At 44.8% G+C, this 21,665-nt stretch overlaps 1 protein-coding gene and 1 long non-coding RNA gene across 7 annotated transcripts in view; one reads left to right on the forward strand and one right to left on the reverse strand.

Annotated features, from left to right (window-relative positions):
* Positions 1 to 21,665, forward strand: part of SACS (sacsin molecular chaperone) — a 128,538-nt gene that overhangs the window by 62,666 nt on the left and 44,207 nt on the right. The window contains exon 1 of one of the 4 annotated variants that reach the window (XM_033237197.1): positions 21,379 to 21,655. The exons of the other annotated variants lie outside the window; for them this stretch is intronic. Coding sequence (XP_033093088.1) covers positions 21,645 to 21,655 — 11 coding nt within the window. The 5' untranslated portion in view covers positions 21,379 to 21,644. Of the gene's footprint in view, positions 1 to 21,378; positions 21,656 to 21,665 lie in introns of those variants that run through there. 4 annotated transcript variants of the gene reach the window in all.
* Positions 534 to 21,463, reverse strand: LOC117098590. Of its 3 annotated transcripts, XR_004443485.1 has the most exons (4): positions 21,374 to 21,463; positions 20,919 to 21,075; positions 20,752 to 20,830; positions 7,854 to 8,275 (listed from the first exon to the last, which is right to left on the reverse strand). It is a non-coding gene; the product is annotated as an uncharacterized LOC117098590 (long non-coding RNA). The 3 variants fall into 3 exon arrangements; XR_004443486.1 differs by lacking the exons at positions 7,854 to 8,275; positions 21,374 to 21,463 and adding an exon at positions 534 to 2,991 and having other exon boundaries at positions 20,919 to 21,308; XR_004443483.1 differs by lacking the exon at positions 21,374 to 21,463 and having other exon boundaries at positions 20,919 to 21,308.

Below are 21,665 nucleotides of genomic sequence, written 5' to 3' on the forward strand. Positions count from 1 at the left end.
AGCAGATGTGCAGTAGAGGGCGAAGGAAATGAGCAGCGAACACGGGTGATGGGGTACGGGGTGGACATAGGCTTGGGGCCATGACCTAGTGCCAGTAACCCAGAAATAGAGTCATGACCCAAAGAAGGAACAAGCGGATTAGCCATATTCCACCTGTCCTAGGTTTCAGGAGTTCATGAGGATAAATAAAGTCAATGGGCCGGGCGCGGTGGCTCAAGCCTGTCATCCCAGCACTTTGGGAGGCCGAGACGGGCGGATCACGAGGTCAGGAGATCGAGACCATCCTGGCTAACACGGTGAAACCCCGTCTCTACTAAAAATACAAAAAACTAGCCGGGCGAGGTGGCGGCGCCTGTAGTCCCAGCTACTCGGGAGGCTGAGGCAGGAGAATGGCGGAACCCGGGAGGCGGAGCTTGCAGTGAGCTGAGATCCGGCCACTGCACTCCAGCCTGGGCGACAGAGCGAGACTCCGTCTCAACAAAAAAAAAAAAAAAAAAAAAAAAGTCAATGAATATGTACACACATATCTCCATGGCTCCAAACTCCAAACTTGCTTGACAAGACCTTACCCTGCATGCTTCTCTCATCTGCTTACATTCTTCCCCAGCTATTTCTGGGTGTCCTTGGAGAGGTGACATCTCACATGGGCTTGGGAACAAGTTTGTTCATGTTCTTTCCATTTGAGCCTGTTGGTCCGGGAGCCCTGCCGTGGCCTTTGCAGCTGGTGCCCTCTGAAAGACGTTTCTCCCCTGCACCCCACGTCCCTGTGAGCCCAAGGTGACTGCAACCTGTGGATCGGGTGGTGAGGGTTGGTGAATGGCTTCTCCCGATGCCTGTGCTTATTGTGCTGTCTGGAAGGGAGGTGGCCCTGTGTGAACTCAGTCCTGCCCAGTATTTCATGAACACTGTGGCTTCATCTTACGTTGTCAGAGGCTCAAAACCGGTCCTTCACATGTGGCCAGGAGAGGGGAGAGAAGGGCCTGTCTTGTATGGCTTCTCCCTCTTTCCTCTTTTTCTTCGATACCTCTGCATCCGAATGAAACAAAACTCTCAACAAATATCCTTCCACCTCATTTAGGAGAAAACAAGTTGTGTAATGGCAAGAGCATAAACTTTTGAGCCAGACATCCTTGGTTTGACTCTCAGCTTTGCCATTTCCTAGTTGTGTGGCCTTGAATCAGTTACTTTTTTCATATCATGAGGAAATAATGTTAGGGATTATGCATGTAAAACACTTAACATCGTATCTGACACAGAGTGAGTGCTTGAGAAAAAGCAACCATTGTTATTATGTCTCCCTTCTCCAGAAACAGCACAAAGCCTAGTCATGGGAGGCACTGTATTTTCTAAGTGTGTGAATCACTCTAGCATCCCAAAGTGCCTCTCATTTCACAGGTGTTCTAGGAAAGGTGCTGCCTACCACTGTCTTGGCCTAATAAGCAGTTACTTGCAAACCTGGCTGTCTAATTCCACTTTGTTAATTTCAGGGATTTTCTTTTTGCCACTGTCATCCCTCTGCATGTCCAAGTATGCCATAGTCTGTTTTGGGGACAGGCTTATCTGGTGTCTTTGGCCATTACATAGGAAATTTAAGATGGAAAGAGAGGGCGCGGTTAGAGTCCTGATGAGCACCACACAGTATCTTTAGGAAAAGAATCATCGAAAGGCAACAGGATGCCTCCTGAGCATCCGAGGTCCTCGTCAAGTTGGGGGAACTCGGTGGACTTGGCTTCCCTGCAGCTCCCAGCTCTGGGCTCCATTTTACTGCATCCTGGGAGACAGGAAAGTCAGTCTGCATGTGTGATTCTGAGTCATTCCTTAGGGTATTTGCAGTCTGCATCTGGTCTGCAAAAGGTGACTCGTTGTTGACTGTTTCAGCTTCTGAAGGGTAAGGGATCTATGTTCCATGTGCACGTGAAGGAACTCGGGAAGGAAAGGAGGGAGCCCACATTGATGGCGCTTTGCAGTACTTTTCTGCCAATCTGGCACGTTGTACCTGTCACAGTCGGTTTGACTCCCCTTCTCCCTCCTGGATGGATCAAACTGTGTGGAGGATTCTACCAGACAGGCACCCCACAGTCCAGTTAGGATCAATCATGGGTTTATATGCAAAGGGTGAAACAGAACCGTGAGAAGCCATCCTGGGACTTAGGGAAAGTAGTAGCCGTGGCATCATGACCCTCGAGACCCGAGGGAGTGGGGGAGGAGCAATTACTTGAATCTTGAAGGGCAGAGTCCCGATGTAGAGCAGGCTCCCTGAGAAGGACAGTGACCTTGGGCTGAAGGATACAACCAGGCCCTGGTGACGCTGCAGGGGGGATGAACCCCCTGACCGTACTCTCTCTTCCTCCCAGTTCCTGTGGGGGCTCCTTGTGGGCCAACTCCACCTGCAGCCAAAGTGACCACAGCCCTTTTGCCCAAAGAGGCCAACCTGAGCCGGAGAGTTGGGTGAGCAGGGGCTCAGGGGCAAAGGGAAGACATTTGGAGTCTGTGGCAAGATGCTTGGATGTTCACCTCCTTCACCCGGAACTGACAGTAATCCTTGCCTGACCTCGGTGCCTCTTGACCTCTTTTTAAGAATTTCATCATGAAAAATTTCAGGCGTGTACAGTGGTATAGAAAAATCTCACCGGGAGCATTCACAAACTCAGGATGCAGATTCCACAGTGATTGAAGTTCTGCCACATGTGTTTATGCTGACCCTTTGCCTTGTGTTGGTATTTTAAAGCAATTCCCAGGTCCCCAGGCACTGAGGGGTGCAGGCGTGTGGGGGTGCTCCTCAGACAGCATGGCGATCAGCTGGAGGAGCCCAGGGTGGCCCAGGGAAGGTTTGGGCGGGAGAAGGAGGGACTCGTGTGTGCAGCACCAGAGCGAGCTTAGTGTAAACACCCAAATGAGGGGCATGACAACCACACGAACACGCTTGCTGCCTAACATCGGCGGACGCTGCAGTCAGTACTCTTCAGACATGATGTGGGACGGCTGCCTTCACTGAAAAACAAACGGATAGCTTCTTCATGAGAATAACATAACACAAATGTATTACCCAGCATAACACATTAGGATTTTACTTACTTATTTACTTCTTATTTATTTTTTTGAGACAAAGTCTCACTGTGTCATCCAGGCTGGAGTGTGGTGGGATGATCACGGCTCACTCAGCCTTGACCTCCCAGCTCAGCTTTTTGAGTAGCTGAGACTGTAGGTGTGTGCCCCCACACACTAAATATAAAATTAGTCCCCCAGCTAATTTTTATATTTTTTGTAGAGACGAGCTTTTGCCTTCTTGCCCAGGCTGGTCTAGGACTCCTGAGCTCAAGCAATGTGCCCACCTCAGCTTCCCGAAGTGCTGGGATTACAAGTGTGAGCCATTGTGCCCAGCCAGGATTTTAAATTATCTCATTTACTAAATCTCCTGGGGGTGGAATCCCATGTAGAAATGGAAAGTTGGAGCCAAACAGACTGAAGATTTAAAAAAAAAAAAAAAAGTCAGGAAAAATGATCTATGTGTGAACCTTTACTATAAGTTATTCTTATTTCTAGTATGTGGTGATTTGGAAGAAATCACAGCAAGAAGAAAAACAGTGCAGAAATAAAGCACTCATTCTTTTCAGAGCCAAACACAGTTTGAAGCCTACATAAGCTCCTAGACCAAGTAAAATAGGTTCTATAGAAAGAATAAATTCTATACCCTCTAGAAAGAATAACTTTTAAACGCTTGTAGAGTGAATAGAAAAAAAACAAATCCCTGGAAAAGTTGTAGAAAATATAAAACTCTATCCTTGTAGAAAATATAAATATCAGAAAAGCTGTATAAAAGTGGTCTCGTATTATTGTGACTTCCGGCATATGTAGATGCAGCCAAATAACTTGGTATTTTGATGTAAAATTAAAATGCTCCCTTGTCCATCCCCCAACTCCCTGCAAAAAGCAGCAAAAAACAGAAAGAGTAGAATTGATCCTTCTCATAGTAGACGAAAAGGATGGCTAAACGCAGAGTACAAAAAGAACAGATCTGAGACATTGTAAGTTGTTCTTTTATCTGCCTAGAGGTGGGAAGCAAATGTGTCCTTCACAGAGAATCATGTACTACGTACCTTTTGTACTACGTACCTTTTGTACACATACTCCGCCCTTTTTCTTTCATTAGAGAAGGCTCAGCTCAAACTTTCCGCTGAGATACAGAATCAGATCTTTCTAAATTCGGAGGATGAAGTTTGGCAAGTAGAGCACATGGACTTTGCAGATATCATATTAAGTAAAATTAGTCATGTGTGGCTATAAAGACGACTTTCTAAGTGTTTGCCTTTTCCAGTGGCCCTGCTCAGTGGGCAGAAATACATTGTCTTTATATCCACATGTTACTAACATATATATATATATTTTTTTACAATTCTGAGTTTTATTTTGCAGTCATACTGATTAGTAGACATTTAGTTCCTACTTACAAAACCAACTCTAAAATTGCATTAATAAGTACTGGGCAACTGATATATATATAAGACTTATATTGGGCAAGACTTAAAGACTTATATATATATAAGACTTATATTGGGCAATTTATATATATATAAGACACAGGATATATATATATGTATACACACATACATATACACACACACACATATATATTTTAGATAAATGATAAAGGGTACTAAGGAGTAATTAACAGATGGATGTGTCTTTGGTAATTGATACATACAAGTTTCTGTTTAAAATCTTATTAATAAGTATGTAAAGAATATAAGGCATTCAGCTGCATGCCTTGTCCATAGAAAACTCATGTTATGTATTTTTTGAATGCATGGATTACAATTTGATATTTGCAAATGATACTTTCTTTTGGTTTCTGATTCTTTGGTATTTTATCACCCTGAAATACTATATGAAATTTATTTATTTAGTTTTAATAGTTTTAGGGACACAAGTGGTTTTTGGTTACTTGGATAAACCGTGTAGTGGTGAAGTCTGAAATTTTAGTGCACTTATCACCTGAGTAGTGCACGTTATGCCCCTCCCATCTTCCCTGCTTCTGAATCTCCAGTCTTCATTGTACCACTCTGTATGCTTTTGTGTACCCATAGCTTAGCTCCTACTTACAAGTGAGAACATGGTATATTTGGTTTTCCACTCCTGAGTTACTTCGCTTTGAATAATGACCTCCAATTCCATCCAAATTGCTGCAAAAGATATTATTTTGTTTTGTTTTGTTTAATGGCTGAGTAGTAGCCTGTGGTATGTATGTATGTGTATATATATACACACACCATATTTTTATATTTTATATATATTTCATGTTTTATATATATATATATATGTATACACACACCATCTTTTTTTATCCACTCATTGGTTGATGGGGACTTCGATTGGTTCCATATCTTTTTTTTTTTTTTGAAACGAAGTCTCACCCTGTCGCCCAGGCTGGGGTGCAGTGGCGCCATCTCAGCTCACTGCAAACTCCGCCTCCCGGGTTCACGCCATTCTCCTGCCTCAGTCTCCCAAAGTGTTGGGATTACAGGCATGAGCCACCGCGCCCAGCCCATATCTTTGCAATTGTGAATTGTGCTGTGGTAAACATATCTGTGCAGGTGTCTTTTGATATAATGACTTCTCTTCTTTTGGGTGGATACCCAGTAGCAGGATTGCTGGATTGAATGGCAGACCTACTTTTAGTTTTTTCAGGAATCTCCATACTGTTTTCCATAGAGGTTGTACTAATTTACATTCTCATCAGCAGTGTGTAAATGTTCCTTTTCACCGCATCCATGCCAACATCTATTGTTTTTTGACATTTTAATAATGGCCTTTCTGGCTGGGGTACAGTGGTGTCTCATTGTGGTTTTAATATGCATTTCTCTGATGATTACACACATTATTACTTAACAGTATCTCACCGTCATATTCTCTGGACCCATAGATAATGTTGTAATAAGAGATTATCAATAACTTTACTTCCTATTTTGGAACAGGGAATTGTTACTATGCATTTTTAAAGTAAATCCCGCTAATGATACCTGACTCATTCATTTAGTGAACATTGGACAGGGGTTAGGTTAGGGCTCTTTAGCCCATTGCTTTAATTCGAAAACTGGGTTCTTCATGGATTAAGTTACCTTAATCCTCTGTGTCCAATCAGTTGGCTGTTTAAACCATGCTTAGTTGATGGTGGTTTATTTTAATTCAAAGGTCTTTAAAATGGAGTAACCAATATTTTCCAACTTATAATCTTTCATGTCGGTTGTCTCGTATTAGTTTTTATAGATGTTATTTATCACAATTACAAAGTCACTTAGGTGTATTTGAAGCTTAAGGGACAGATTAAGTTGCAAGTTCCCGCTAAGGAGCTGAATTATCTGCACCATGCTGTCCACTGGGTAAACTCCTGAGATCAAATAAGCTGCATCACCTGAACTCAAACCACCACCCTACACAGGCGAATGGCATCTTCCCAGATAAATGGTTTAAAAACCAGCCATCTATGAGGACCAAAAAGAAATGGTCAGGGTGACCAGAGGACCATCTAATCTCTAAAGGGTCTTCCAGCTTCGTAGTGAAGCCCTTAGAATGGCAAGTCCACGAATACCTCATTTCATTCACAGACTTTTTCTTTTTTGAGACGGAGTCTGGCTCTGTCGCCCAGGCTGGAGTGAGTGTCACGATCTCAGCTCACTGCAAGCTCTGCCTCCCGGCTTCACACCATTCTCCTGCCTCAGCCTCCCGAGTAGCTGGGACTACAGGCGCCCGCCACTGCGCCTTCATAGATTTGAAGAGAGTTAGGTCTTTGTTTGGGTTAGGCTTTGGCTTAAGGGGATGTTGTGGCTGGTTTGATCTTCTATCCAGACCACTCAAATTGATTCCTAATCAGTAATAAGGCTGTTTTGCTTTCTTATAGTTTCTGTGTTCACTGGAATAGCACTATTTAATTTCCTTCAAAAACACTTCATTTGCATTCACAGCTTGGCTGTTTGTCACAAGAGACCTGCTTTCGTCCTGTCTTAGCTTTCAACATGCCTTCCTCACTAAGCTTAGTCATTTCTAGCTTTTGATTTCAGGTGAGAGATGTGCAACTCTTCCTTTCACTTGAACAGTCAGAGGCCATTATAGGGTTACTAACTGGCCTAATTTCAATACTTTGTGTCTTAGGGAAAAGGGAGGCTGGAGGAGACGGAGAGAGGCAAGAACAGCCTGTTGGTAGAGTACAGCAGTCAGAGAACATACCATTTATCGATTAAGTTTACTGTCTTACTTAGGCACGGTTCATGGCACCCCAAAACAATTACAATAGTGACACCATAGATTAGTAATCACAGATCACCAAAGCAGATATAATAACAATGAAAATGTTTAAAATATTATGAGAACTTCCAAAACGTGACACAGAGACATGCTAATGGAGCACTTGCTGTTGGGAAAATGATGCCAACAGACTTGCTGGATGCAGGATTGCCACAAACCTTCGATTTGTTAAAAACAAATGTCGACCGGGCGCGTTGGCTCAAGCCTGTAATCCCAGCACTTTGGGAGGCCGAGACAGGCAGATCAAGAGGTCAGGAGATCGAGACCATCCTGGCTAACACGGTGAAATCCTGTCTCTACTAAAAATACAAAAAAATTATTGTATTTTACAATACAATGAATGCCAATGATTCCTTCATTCTCTGGTCTTCCACAGTCTGAATCCCAACTCCTCTTAGACCCTATTTTTTTCACCATTATACCTCCCAAACTAATATAAAGTGAACGGGTGCATCTCTTCCCTAGGCTTTGAAAAATTGTTTTGGAGTTTGCTGTGAAAGGATAAATCAACTCACAACTTTCTCGAATAACCAGTTTATTAATATCTGTCCAATAAGAGAATTATTAAAGAAATGAACCCAAAACAGAAAAGTTAAGAAGGACTCCCTTTTCTTCCCCCAATTTAAATTTGTACAGAGATGGTAAGTGGTTATAGGGAGTAGTCATGAGAAGCCACACATGTGAACATCACTGCATTCGCTTATTTGGCAGTGAATGATGTGGAACACAGAGTGACATACAAGAGGGCGTGATCAAGAGGGACTTCCCATAGTTTATGAGTAAATGCATTTCATTCCTATGTAGCCGCTGACGAGTGGAAGTTAAATGCTGAAGATGTCTACGAAGGCGGAAGTCACCTTGCACTGGCCTGGCTAGAGAAAGCCTTCTGCTCTTCTGGCTGAGCACTGATTGATGGGTGGAAAATCAGGAATGTTAGTTGAGTCTTCCCATCTCCGATGTCTTTTACTGCTACCTCCTGAAATGTGAAAGAGTGTTTCCAACACCCCATTCATGCACTTAGCCACTTAAGTATGAGATCAGAATTCTTCCATTATATGATTTAAGGCTGAAGTTCTAGCTTTTTACCAACCCTCCACAGAAAGACCTTGCAATGACCCTTCTTACTGATCACCATCCTCATTTGCATACACATTTGCTGGGTTCTGTGCCAGGCACTGGGGTTGGGAAGAGGGTGATGGTGTGAACAAGGGATATAGAGACATGTTTTCTGCTCTTGAATGTCTCCAGAGAGGGGTATAGCAAGTAAATATGTGGTTTGTGTAATATAGAAAGAGCTGGGATGGGTGGATATACAAATTATTCAGAGAGAGTAAGAAAGGAGATAGAAACGTCATTTCTCCTGGACTTACTGCTGTTTTTCCGTAAACAGTGTCGGGGGAGAGAGACAATTTTGAAGTGACATTTGAGTGGGGCTATCAAGGGTGGGCCATCAAAATTGAACATGGAAGGAGGAGCCAGATGCTGCAGGAGGAAACAGAATGGGCTGAGAAAGGTGCAGAAAAAGAAGTACAAAGGCACGAACAGGCCTGCAGAGCTCTGGGGCTGTTCAGGAAGGAGGGATGGAGACAAAGCTGGGAAACATTTGGACATTACGATGCAGGTAACTTGAACTACTAAAAATATCTTGATGCTGGGGAGGGATTTAGTTACACTCGATTATACAATAACTTGATGATAGTATGAAGAGTTGATTGGAGGAGAAAGGCTGTGGGGCAGTGAGAACAGCTAGAGCCCCAAGTGGTGGCCTGAGTAAGGGACAGGAGAGAGCTGTGCCAGTACCAACAGGAGGTGGCAATGGAGCCAAACGTGGTCAAACACTTCGACATGGTGACTGATTGGATGTGTCAGTAGAGGGTTTTCTGAGAATGACCACCTTTTATTACTTTCAATATGAATTTTGTAGCTATAATATTTTCAGATTATTTAAACCAAAATTGGAAAATATTCAGAAAACTGGAAAAGTGACAAAGGCCTAAAAGCCAAACATACATATCACAGTTTTAATTACCAATGAATTTAAAAATATGTTTTCTATCCAGCCTGGGCAACATGACGAGACCTCATCTCTGAAAAAAAAAAAAAAAAAAAAAATTAGCTGGGCACGGTGGAACATGCCTGTAGTCCTGTAGTCCCAGTTACCCAGGAGACTGAGGTGGGAAGATTGCGTCAGCCCAGGAGTTCGAGGCTGCAGTGAGCCATGATCACACCACTGCACTCCAGCCTGGCAGCAGAGCTAGACTCTTATTTCAAAAAAAAATAAAAAAATAAAAAAAAAGAATATGTCTGCTGAGCCATATTCCTACCCTAAATGGTTTTCAAATTTTTGAATTCTTTATGTAAATAACTTAGCAATTATATTTATAAAGATTATAGAAATGTGAACAATCACGATTTGTTTAGATTTAGGATTCATTGAGTTCTGAATGAAATATACATTTGAATATTATTATTTGCATCCCCGATTACAAAATTCATTTTTGGTGATTCAAAAACATCCATTTTTATAATTGATGAGTAAATAAACATTTTTTTTCATTTTATAACTATCTAATATATCCAATGCATCTCTATCAAGAGAACATTTGAAATGGTTTGGGAAATGAGCAAAATGTAAGATTTTAACAGATGACGCTTCAATTCAGTTGTAATCACATGAAATCCATTTTGCTTTTTATGGATCCATTCCTAATTTTCCTTCAGAATCTCCTGTGACCTACACAAAATTAGCTGGGCGTGGTGTTGGGTGCCTATAATCCTAACCACCTGGGAGGCCGAGGTAGGCGAATTGCTTGAGCCTGGGAGGCCGAGGTAGGAGAATTGCTTGAGCCTGGGAGGCCGAGGTAGGCGAATTGCTTGAGCCTGGGAGGCCGAGGTAGGCGAATTGCTTGAGCCTGGGAGGCCGAGGTAGGAGAATTGCTTGAGCCTGGGAGGCCGAGGTAGGAGAATTGCTTGAGCCTGGGAGGCCGAGGTAGGAGAATTGCTTGAGCCTGGGAGGCAGAGGTAGGAGAATTGCTTGAGCCTGGGAGGCCGAGGTAGGAGAATTGCTTGAGCCTGGGAGGCAGAGGTTGTAGTGAGCCGAGATCAGACCACTGCACTCCAGCCTGGGCAACAAAGCGAGATTCCATCTGAAAAAAACAAAAAAACGAAAAAAACTCCACTGACCTATTTCTAACTGGCGTTTTCTTTGTGACCCCTCCAGTGGTGGATGCCTGCCAACTACTATAATTGTTCTACAGAACAGCAAATGTGTGCAGCCGTTTATAATCTCTTCAGTATGAGGAAGACTGTAGCATGCTCCTCTTTTAATAATAGGCAAAGAAAATAAATTGGGTGTTATTCTTCACAAATGCAACAATCTGTAATTTTGTGGTTGGGGTTTCTATGATGCATTTTTCCAAGTTACTGTGGCAAAGGCTCTGCACAGCAATAAAGTAATGATAACCCATTGAACTGTTCATTGACAATATCACCCTAAGTCCAAATATTTAGAAATGGGATTTAAAAACTCGTTTTTATTTTTAAAAACCTTTAATGAAGGTAAGCAAGCAATAGTAAAAATACAATATGATAAAAATAAATAGTTCCCATTTATTTTTTATAAATAAACTCATGTTTCTCAATTACTTCTGACCAGAGGGTGTTAGTTTAATCAAATTAACGTCTAGGGATTCTATCTGAGACAGCACCTCGAAACAAAATAAAGGGCAGAACTCAGGTGACTGTCATTAACTGAAAAGAAGTAGATAAGTGTAAGATTATATCCTTTTTGCTGAATGTATATATCTCTATTCTGTAATTCATGCTGTGTGTATTGATCCTGTGCAGGCTAGTAGGAGTGTTTGCCCAAGTGTGTGTGTGAGGGCTGCGTGCTGCCCACCTCCAGCCAGGCTGTGAGAATGCCATGCACTGGAGAGCATAAAACAGTGAGCAGGCCGGGCGCGGTGGCTCAAGCCTGTAATCCCAGCACTTTGGGAGGCCGAAATGGGCGGATCATGAGGTCAGCAGATCGAGACCATCCTGGCTAACACGGTGAAACCCCGTCTCTACTAAAAAATACAAAAATCTAGCCGGGCGAGGTGGCGGGCGCCTGTAGTCCCAGCTACTCGGGAGGCTGAGGCAGGAGAATGGCATAAACCCGGGAGGCGGAGCTTGCAGTGAGCTGAGATCCGGCCACTGCACTCCAGCCTGGGCGACAGAGCGAGACTCCGTCTCAAAAAACAAACAAACAAACAAAAAACAGTGAGAAGCCTGAAGAGAGACCTCAGGACACTGGACCCTGATGAGCGCTGAGCATGGTCTTTAGAATCTCAAGCAAAGGGTTGACTTCAGTCCCTTTACTCCAAAGTTGCGGGCAGCACAGCTTAGGGAAAATCAAGTGGTGCCCTGGGTTCCATTCCTGACACTTGCATTTGCCAAGAACTTTAGACAAGTTACATACCCTCTGTGGGTCCTCTGTCCTGCTTTATGACGGTGGATGATAATGTCTCATTTTCAGGTCTATCTGGGAATTGGCTGGAATGGTGTGGATGTGACGGGTTCTGCACTTATTTGGTGATCAATGAATTAAAATGAGTACTGTTCCAATTATTGAATTTTTAAAATAATGAACCCCAAATTTGTCCATCTCTGGAGCCACGGAAACTTGTACAGATGAAAGCCACTCTTCGATTTGAAGAGTATAGCATGTCCCCTGAGGTCATCTTTTCTTCAGGGTAAATATCTCTTTTACGTCAATAACTGGCCCATATGGGGATCTGTACAGTCATTAAAGGTTTTGAGCATGCCCAGAGCACAGTTAGGTCTTGGCCCTGTGTGTGGTCTTGGGCAATTATAATGTTCCTGACTCTCTCTTTCATCACGTGTAAAGTAGAAGCAATAATGCCTCATAGAGTTTTAGTGAAGATTAAATAAGATAGTGTTTCTAAAGCATTTAAAATTAAGAAGTGTTTGATGCCTACGAAGTGCTCAACTAGTGACAGTTTTATTATTATTATTATTATTATTATTGCTGTTACTATTATTAGGCTTGGTTTTGAGTTTCTCACCATCCCAATTGGAGCTTAAAATGAATGACTTTGTGGCTATGATTTCAGAGACAGTTGCAGGACTGATTTTTCCAAAATATGAACCCAGTGCCCCATACAGAAATTAAAATCCTGTGTTAAAATACAGGTAAACTTGGGAGAGGTGTTAGGTGTTGGTTGTGAAGAAAGCCCTTTGGTTTTCTTTCTGTGTGAAGAGGCCAGCAGTGCTCAGAGGGCACTACCAAGGACAGTGAGAATGGTAAGTGCTGCTGACAGCTGCCCAGTCGGCATCATCCTTTCTAAAGAGGTGGGAGAAAGTCAGTTCTCTTTGTAAACACTCTCTCTGTCTCTGTTTCTTTCTGTCACACACACACATACACGCACGCACACGCGCACACACACACGAGGGAATCCCAGGGTCACTGTGGGGTGAGACCTTCCTCAAGAGCAGGAAGGATGTTGAGGAAACAGTATGGCCCAAATGGGAAGAACCAACAATGCCATGTGACAGGTCGATCTGGCTGGGAGCTGAGCTCTGGAATGTGCTTGGGGATAAAAACAATGAGGGAAGAAAAGAAAAAAAAAAGAGATTTCATTCCAGGCATAAGACCAAGCAGGAGGGCAGTGCCTGTCCCGCCTGGGGCATAAAGCCATGGTGGTAACCCAGAGAAGCCCTGTTCATAGAAGACAATATCTGGGCAGTTGGAAGGAACTAATGACTTAGATAGGTTTCCTTGACTTTAGGACTCTCGCTTTTATATTGAAATTATATTTATTATGTTTGCGTATCATCCTATTCTTCAACCTCCTTACAAGCAGAGGTGTTGCTGTTATTCCCATTATCTTCAATTTCTCAGGACCCTGCAGAGGGGCTGCCTCACAAGCAAGGTGCACGGTTAATGTTTCCTGAACACCACAGAGCTGGGGACAGGGTGGAGAAAAGAGCAGGGCACACAGGAGAGGGAGGTGAGGTTGAGGTGAAGAGGTATGAGGCGCTCAGGACTCCCTTTGCCTGCTCCCTGTGTTTTCCAGCACTGGCCTTGAGTGTTTAGATGCAGAAGGAGAGGGAGAGGAGGAGGAAGAGGCCCAGAGCGAGGGAAGCGCGAGGAGCCCCATCTTGTGTAATTCCTGCCTGGCTGCTGTGCCATGAGGTTAGCAGTCCCCGAGCACAGGAACCAGGCTTCTTTGTCGGGACACCAGTGCCCAGCACTGAGTGGGTGCTTCATATTTTCACATTTTCTGACATGAATGAACAGGAGAGGAACTGAGCACCTCCCAGCTCAGTGCCTGCTGCCATCTCACAATAAGCCTGGGAGGAAGGTGGCACCATGTCCAGCTGTACAGGTGAGAAAGAGAGTTTAGAGCCATGACCTGTCCACGCTCTCCCAGCAGCAGGCGCGAGAACTGGGGTCATACCCTCAGTTCACTACCAGGAAGCCTGGTAGATGAGGGTGAGGGGCAGAACATCAAGAACAACTCAGAAAAGTAAAGGAAAAGCAGAAGGAATATTAACTGATTGGAAGAGCAGCAAGAGTTGGAAGACAGAAAAAAGGAACAAGGGCATCAGAGTGTATTTTGGCATTTTTTGCTCTGTTCCCTTTTTATATTATTTCCTTCTTCAGTGTGATCACTTTTATGATGGAGTGTTTCACAAGTTTATGTCACAAGTTTCCTATTATTGTATCTAGAGCTGAGCTTCTATTAAAATACACTAATTATTAGCATGCGTTCAGTTTAATCTATATGCTGCTACAGCCAGCTCACTGTCTTTCCATATTTTCTATAAAATGTTGGAAGATCCGGGCGTGGTGGCTCACCTCTGTAATTCCACCACTTTGGGAGGCTGAGGTGGACAGATCATCTGAGGTCAGGAGCTCGAGACCAGCCTGGCCAACATGGCGAAACCCTGTCTCTACTAAAAATACAAAAAATTAGCTGGGCGTGGTAGTGCGCACCTGTCATCCCAGCTACTCAGGAGGCTGAGGCATAAGAATTGCTTGAACCCAGGATGCAGACGTTGCAGTGAGCCAAGACTGTGCCACTGCACTCTATCCTGGGTGACACAGCAAGACTCCGTCTCAAAAAAAAAAAAAAATTGTTGCAAGAGAGGATGTTTGATCAAAGGTGGTCATCGATGTAGTCCACCAGAATATCAACCGACCTAAGAAACCCACCAACGTACATAGCACATCTCACCCTTCACCGGCCATAGCACATTACAGCCGAGCACGCCCAAACAACTCTCAACAAACCTCATGTGGTCTTAATATTCCTTGAAATGGTGGGTGCAGCTCAAGATGTGCCCCTACACTATCCGGGGGCCTGAGTCACGTTTTTCCTTTCTAATGCTAAGTCCTCTCGCATTACTCACTGACTTATGTAAGCATGACTGGATTTCCAGCCCTCACTGGTTAATTTTCTTTGGCAAAGCTGTCTTTGAATAACCCAGGATTTCTGGCAACCAAACAACAAACTCTTATTAAAATGACCAGTAGACTCAAAAGCATCATGTAAAATCTGTACAATCCTGTTTTCTCTTGATTTGTACAGTACTCTAGGGAATTCATAACGCCCTCTTTGGAAGGAGAAAAGGCAGGAATGCTAACTCAGAAACATGACCTCATTTCCCAAAGCATGTTTAATGTCACTAAAAATAGAAGCAAAGCAATTGTGTCTACCTGAGCACAAAGAGAAAAAAAAGTTTGGTCATTTTTCTGGCATATGGTGATTGAATGTGGCCTGTCCAATAAATTCCATCTGAACCACTGGGATATCCCACGGAGGATCTATTCTTGGGACTACTCTGTGCCAGGCAGGGATGTTGGAGCCAGAATCCAGGCGCCCAGTGCTTGGTTCACTCCTGGATCAGAAGGAGACAAGGCCAGGAGGAGTGGGCCAGGCGTTGGACGGGAGGCTCGCAGCGCTGGTGCCACTTGAAGCATCTGGCACCCCCGCCACAGATGCTGGGGCTGAGGTTGAATCTGAAGGAGGAGTGGGAACCGGGGAAGGAAGGAACACATATGCACAGGCCACACAGGAGAGCTCTGAGACAGAATGTGATGTGCTGGAGCCTGGCTGGGAATGTGGTGGGTAGGAAAGTCAAGCCGAGGGCACTGGATGGAGAGCGTGGACAGGATAAGAAGATTTTATTTTATCCTGCTGAGGTATCTATTTGGGAGCAAATATGTCTGTTCTGACCACTCTGGTAGTGGACTGAAAACATTGTAGGAAGAGAGGAAAATGAACAAACCAACCACCAGGCTCCACGGAAAAACCAAGGTTTTTCATTCCGTGTTTTCATTTAAATGGTTTTGTTCTCAGAGGTGGTCCAGGAAAAGACTTTGCATTCACACCAGCTTCATTGTGAATTTTTTTCAGGTATAATTCACATACCATAACATTCGCCATTTTAAAGGGTACAATTCAGCTGGTTTTAAGGATGTTCAAAAAATTGTGCACATTGCACCACTAATTCCAGAACATTTCCACCATCACCCAAAGAAATCCCACACCCATTAGCACTGCCTCCTCGTTCTCTGCCCCCACAGCCCCACTAATCTGCTTTCTGTCTATAGGTTTGCCAATTCTGGACGTGTCATATAAATGGAATCATATAATATGTGGTCTTCAGTGACTGGCTTCTTTCACTTAGCAGAATGTCTGTAGGGGTCACCCATATTGTAGCATGATTCGCTACTCCATCAAATTCTACGATGAGTTTATAGTTTTTCCAACAAGAAAACCAAGACAATGCAATGGCACAGAGGCACAGATACCCAGAGTGTCAGGCCTGGAAGTTCAGGGTGCAGGCAGGAGCAAATATTCATTCATTCACAAATTCAGCAATATTTATTGAGTAGCTTTGGTGCTACGGACTGAATGTGTCCCTCCACCACTGATATGTGGAAGCCCTAACCTTTGATGGGATGGTATTGGGAGGTGGGCATTTGGGAGATGATTAGGGTTAGATGAGGTCATGAGGGTGGGGCCTCCATAATGGGATTAGTGCCCCCTATAAGAAGAGATACCAGAGAGCTTGCTTCCTCTCTCTCCCCACACTCATACAAAGAAGAGGTCATGTGAGCAAAGTCAACAGATGAGGCATCAGAATACAATATACCTTGTGTGGACCTTGATATTGGACTCACAGCCTCCGGAACTGTAAGAAATAGATTTCTGTTGTGTAAGACACTCAGTTGATGGTATTTCGTTATGGCATCCTGAGCAGACTAAGACATTACGCATGCCGGGCCCTATTCTAGGTGCTAGGGAAAGAGTGGTGAATTACACGGTGGCTTTGCTCTTTTTTTTTTTTTTTGAGACAGACTCTCACTCTGTTGCCCAGGGTGAAGTGCAGTGGTGCAATCTCAGCTCACTGCAACCTCTGCCTCCTGGGTTCAAGCAATTCTCCTGCCTCAGCCTCCTGAGTAGCTGGGACTACAGGCATGCACCACCACGCTTGGCTAATTTTTATATTTTTAGTAGAGATGGGGTTTCACTATGTTGGCCAGGCTGGTCTTGAACTCCTGACCTTGTAATCTGCCCACCTCGGCCTACCAAAGTGCTGGGATTACAGGCATGAGCCACGGCGCCCAGCTGACTTTGCTCTTATGGAGCATACAACATAGTGGGTTGAGATAGACATTTTGCATAGAGAGATAACTGAATATATCAGGTGATGCATACTGTGGAGAGACATCAGGTGAGAAAAGGGGATGAGAAGTACTGGAATGGCATTGGGAATGTTGTGGTTTTCATATGGTGGTCAGGAAGCCCTCCAGGAAAAATGACACCTGGGTGCAGACATGAAGGAGCTGAGGGAGTGAGAAATGCCATCTGGAAGAAGATTGGGCAAAGTAGGGGGAATAGCAAGTCCACAGACCTGGGCCGGAGTGTGGGCTTTGGTGTTCAAGAACCGAAGGGTGCCAAGTGTGTCTGTGGTGGAGTGAGCCGGGGGTGTGGGGGATGAGGCCTGGAAGAGAGAGGACTGGCCACTAAGGCCTTGTAAGCTGAGGTCTCTGCCTCTCACTCTGAGTGACATGGAAACTCCAGGTGCAGGATTTTTCATCTTCAGCTCGCCACTTACAGTGGTTTTGCTCTAGTTCTGTCTAGCCACACCTTCCTCAAGACCCCGGCTGCGACCTGCAGTCTTCTTTCTTGCTTTTATGGGAACACTGGATCACCAGTTCATTTCAGATATCATCATGTACTGAACTCAAAAAATTGTCTAAGCAGTATTTGTAGTTGAATATATGTTCCATAGAAACCTAAGAACAGAAGAAAAGAGCTGCCGACGGGTAGGGGGAGGCTGTGTGGGGAGCAGGCTGGGGGCGGGGGAGGCGTGGGAGTGCCCCAGGGAAGCATCAAGAGAAAACCAGCGGAAAACCAGTAAAACTGACTTGGGAAAATCACTTGTCTGTTCTCTCAAGGTGGAGTGAATCTGATGGGAAGCTGTAATGGAGAGGGCTTATCAAATACAGCGAGGTTAGTAGCACAGGACTAAGAGTCTCTTTTGGGTAAGTGTAGAGAGACGTGGCTTTCTGCCAACTGAGGCAAAAGTTATGAATGACACCATGTGACATTCTATTCTGCTGTGCCGTCATGGGTCTGGGATGCCGCCTGCCATCCCTCTCCCGATTGCTCTGTGTGTCCTGCCATACCTGCATGGGGCATTTCAGATATGAAAGGAGCTCTGTGGAAATATGGAGGCTTCTCCTCATTCGTCCTGTGCAGAACCCCTCTGGGCACAGACAGTGGAAGTCCCGCGGCCAGCGTCCACCAGTGATAACAGCTCATTATGACTCAGAGCACCTATCTGTCTTCAGACCTCTTTTAGGTTGTGGGAAAGCATTAGTAGGCACCAGTTCCAAACCTGGCTTTGTGGCAGTCTGGGAAATGAACTGGAAAAGAGGAAACTCCTCCTCTCCTGGGAAATGAATTGGAGAGGAAGCAGCCCAGGTAGGAGGCAGTTATGCTGATACGGGGCAAAGATAATGCAAGTGTGAACCACACTAGTTGCTTGGGGCCCCTTGCTTCTCACACAGGCTTTTCTGGGTAACATTAGCTTCCTGCATTTTATGGAGGCCTCTGCTCAAAGGAACTGTCTAACCACCTGTCTTCTTTGCGCTGTTATCTTGCCCTGTCCCCTTAAATAGTGCTGATCCCGTCCTGACCTCAGAGGTGGGATTTATATATTATTTGCCTGTATGTTTATCATTTGTCTCCTTTTCCCAGAATGCAAGCAGCAGATGAGGGGCTTTGGTTATTTTTGCCTTTAATAAAAGGTATTATTGACTGTAGCTTGGGCAACATAGGGAGACCCCGTCCCCAGAAAAAATAAAATAATTAGTTGGGTGTAGTGGCGTGCACCGGTAGTCCCAGCGACTCTGGAGGCTAAGGCGGGAGGATCACTTGAGCCCAGGAGGTAGAGGGCACAGTGAGCTGTGCTATGCCTCTGCACTTCAGCCTGGTCAAGAGCAAGGCCTTGCCTCAAATAAATAAATAAATAAATAAATAAAAATAAAAATAAAGTATTGATTTAGTAACTACTGCGAGCCCAGGCCCTGACGGGATAACAGAAAGCTTGTGGCTGGAGTCAGGCCTGCTGACAGTCCTGCTCTGCCACTTCCCAGCTGTGTCTTTGGGTAGATCATTTCACCCCTCCGACCCTTAAGGTCCTCACTAAAGTTGGATTCCTACTTCTTTTTTGGGGGAACTCATATATTTAGTGATGGTTTTTGTGAAAATGATCCTGTCATGTATTTGGATAACGTACACTAGAAACCGTCATTGTGTGCTTAGAAACTAGAAATCAAAACCCAAAGAATGTGGGAGCTCTCTCCCTAATACTGATGATGAATGCAACATTTTGTCACTTTGGTTTTGTTCAACTACTGGTTGCCCAAGTTCATCTTTGCTTCTCATCAATTTTTTTTAGTGTTTCTGAGCTACCATTAAAAAAACATTTTTTTCTTGTAAAATACACATAAAATTGACCATATTGACCATTTCAAAGTATACAGTTCAGTGATTTAAAATAAATTCATAATGTTGTGCAACCATCAAGACCATCATCCATCTCTAGAAGTCGTCCATCTTGTAAAACTGAAACTCTGTCCTTATTAAACAACTACTTAGGGACTTGGTTTCATTCATTGTTGTATTCTTGCCATTCTGCTTTTCCCATGCCAACTAAACCTTTCAAATGCATCCTGAGGACACTTTGAATTCCAGATGTTCAAAGCTTCTTCCACCAGCCTCCTTCCCCAGCAGCATCTGCTCCACTTCTAGTGAATGCCTCTTGCTGAAGTCACTTGCTGTCTCTCAAATCTTCAGCCCCAACCCTAGGTTCCATTGTCACTACATCCTGTTTGCCTGGCTCCCAAGGAAACTGTAGAACCTGGGGTTTACTGTGAAGTCTTTTAATTGAAGGATTTAGGGGTGAAGGATTTGTCCTGGGTGTGCTTTGAAGCTATGGCAGGAGCTGGTTTCCAGGACTTGGGGACTGCTGCATGGCCCAGAGAGAGAGGTTACTTGACAGAAGAGCGCTCACACCCTTTCCATTTGTTGATATTCTAATGTGTTTGGTTGTCCAGTCTTGTTCGGTTACAGAAGTACTTTTTTTTTTTTTGAGCCAGTCTTGCTCTGTTGCCCAGGCTGGAGTGAAGTGGTGGGATCTTGGTTCACTGCACCCTTTACCTCCTGGGTTCAAGTGATTTTCCTGCCTCAGCCTCCAAGAGTAGATGGGATTACAGGTGTGTGCCACCACACCCAGATAATTTTTGTATTTTTAGTAGAGACAGGGTTTCACCGTGTTGGCCAGGCTTGTCTCGAACTCCTGATCTCAATAATCCACCTGCCTTGGCCTCCCAAAGCGCTGGGATTACAGACGTGAGCCACTGCAGCCAGTCAAGAAGTACATATTTGGCCCTTAGGGTTTTCTGGCTTTGTCTTTATACTGAATCACCATATTCTCCTCCAATTGATGGAGCATACTTACTTCCCTCTCCCAAGTAGGAAGAGGCATGCATGACTTCTATCATTCCCTTTTTAACTATGGTAAGAGAGATGGAACAGCTGTAGAACATTCTCTCTATTTACTACTGATGATGAGTTCTAAGTAATAATATTTTTTTGTGGGGGAAGGGAGAAGTGGCAATTTAATGATTATCTATTTTTGGGGCAACTCTAAAATTTAATTCTGTTCTATTCAAGGTATTTAAAATAAGAAGCACACAAGTTTACTTGTTCACGATGTAGCCTTTGAATCGCCTTAATAGATGTCACTTTTTTTTTTTTGGAATGTGTATCATCTATACCTATGAGAAATAAGCCAAAGGAACAGCCTGAGGTTCCCCCAAGCCTCTAAGCCCCACACACTTTCAAATCACAAGGCAACTTGACTTACCGTGCGGCGATTTCATCAACTCTAAGACTCATGTTCCTGCTTTCAAGGAGCTTGCGGTTGTGATGGGAAGACATTCAGACTTCAACAATAAAAGATAATATTGCCAAAATAAGTTACAAATATTTTTAACATGTCATAGGATATGTTTGTGTGCATTCTGATCTTACTTTGCTGCTGGTTGTCCTTCTTCCAGCAAACTGAGCCACTGATCCTACTTCTGTGCCTCAAAAACCGAGCACAGAACGAAACCGCGGAAGACACTTGTGTTCTGTAACCAGCACGTTCCCTTCTCGGAGGCCACTATAGCTCTTACTGGAGATGCTTCTATGGAATGAAAGTCATTAGAGTTCAAGGAGACATAGGCCCTAGAAATGTCTAGTTCTGCATTTCAATGCACAGTTGAGCTCTACAAGGGACAAGGCACCTGTCCTCTAGATGTACGCTCTGGAGATACCCTCGTTGGGTTTGCCTTCTGGCAGAGCCGCCTCTGCAGGCGGGGCGGGGCCCGGCGGGCGGAGCCTGGTGGGCGAGTGGGGCGGGGCGGCTCCTTTGCTGACTGTCTGGATTGGGCAAGACGGAACTTGACTGGGCGGGGCCTGGCGGTAGGGGCGGGGCGACTCACCAGCTAACGGTCCCGGCGGGCGGGCGCGTGCCCGCGGGCGGCGCCTGCAGGGCCCGTGGTGGGCCGGGAGCGCGCCGCCCCCGCTCCCGCCTGCTCCTCGGCCGCCGCGGCTTCCTCCGGCGTTTCCCCCTCGGCGCGGGCTGCTGCGTTCCGGGCTGCGCCATGCGGGTGCCGCCCTCCCGGCCCGCGCGGGGCCTGTGGGCGCGGCTGGGCCGGCTGTGATCGGGCGCCGGCGTCAGGGGCGGACGCGAGTAGCGCCCGAGGCGCCGCGATGGGGGAGAGGTAACGCGGG

Source organism: Trachypithecus francoisi, unplaced genomic scaffold (genome assembly GCF_009764315.1).
Source record: "Trachypithecus francoisi isolate TF-2019V2 unplaced genomic scaffold, Tfra_2.0 Contig01461, whole genome shotgun sequence".
Classification (NCBI taxonomy): domain Eukaryota; kingdom Metazoa; phylum Chordata; class Mammalia; order Primates; family Cercopithecidae; genus Trachypithecus; species Trachypithecus francoisi.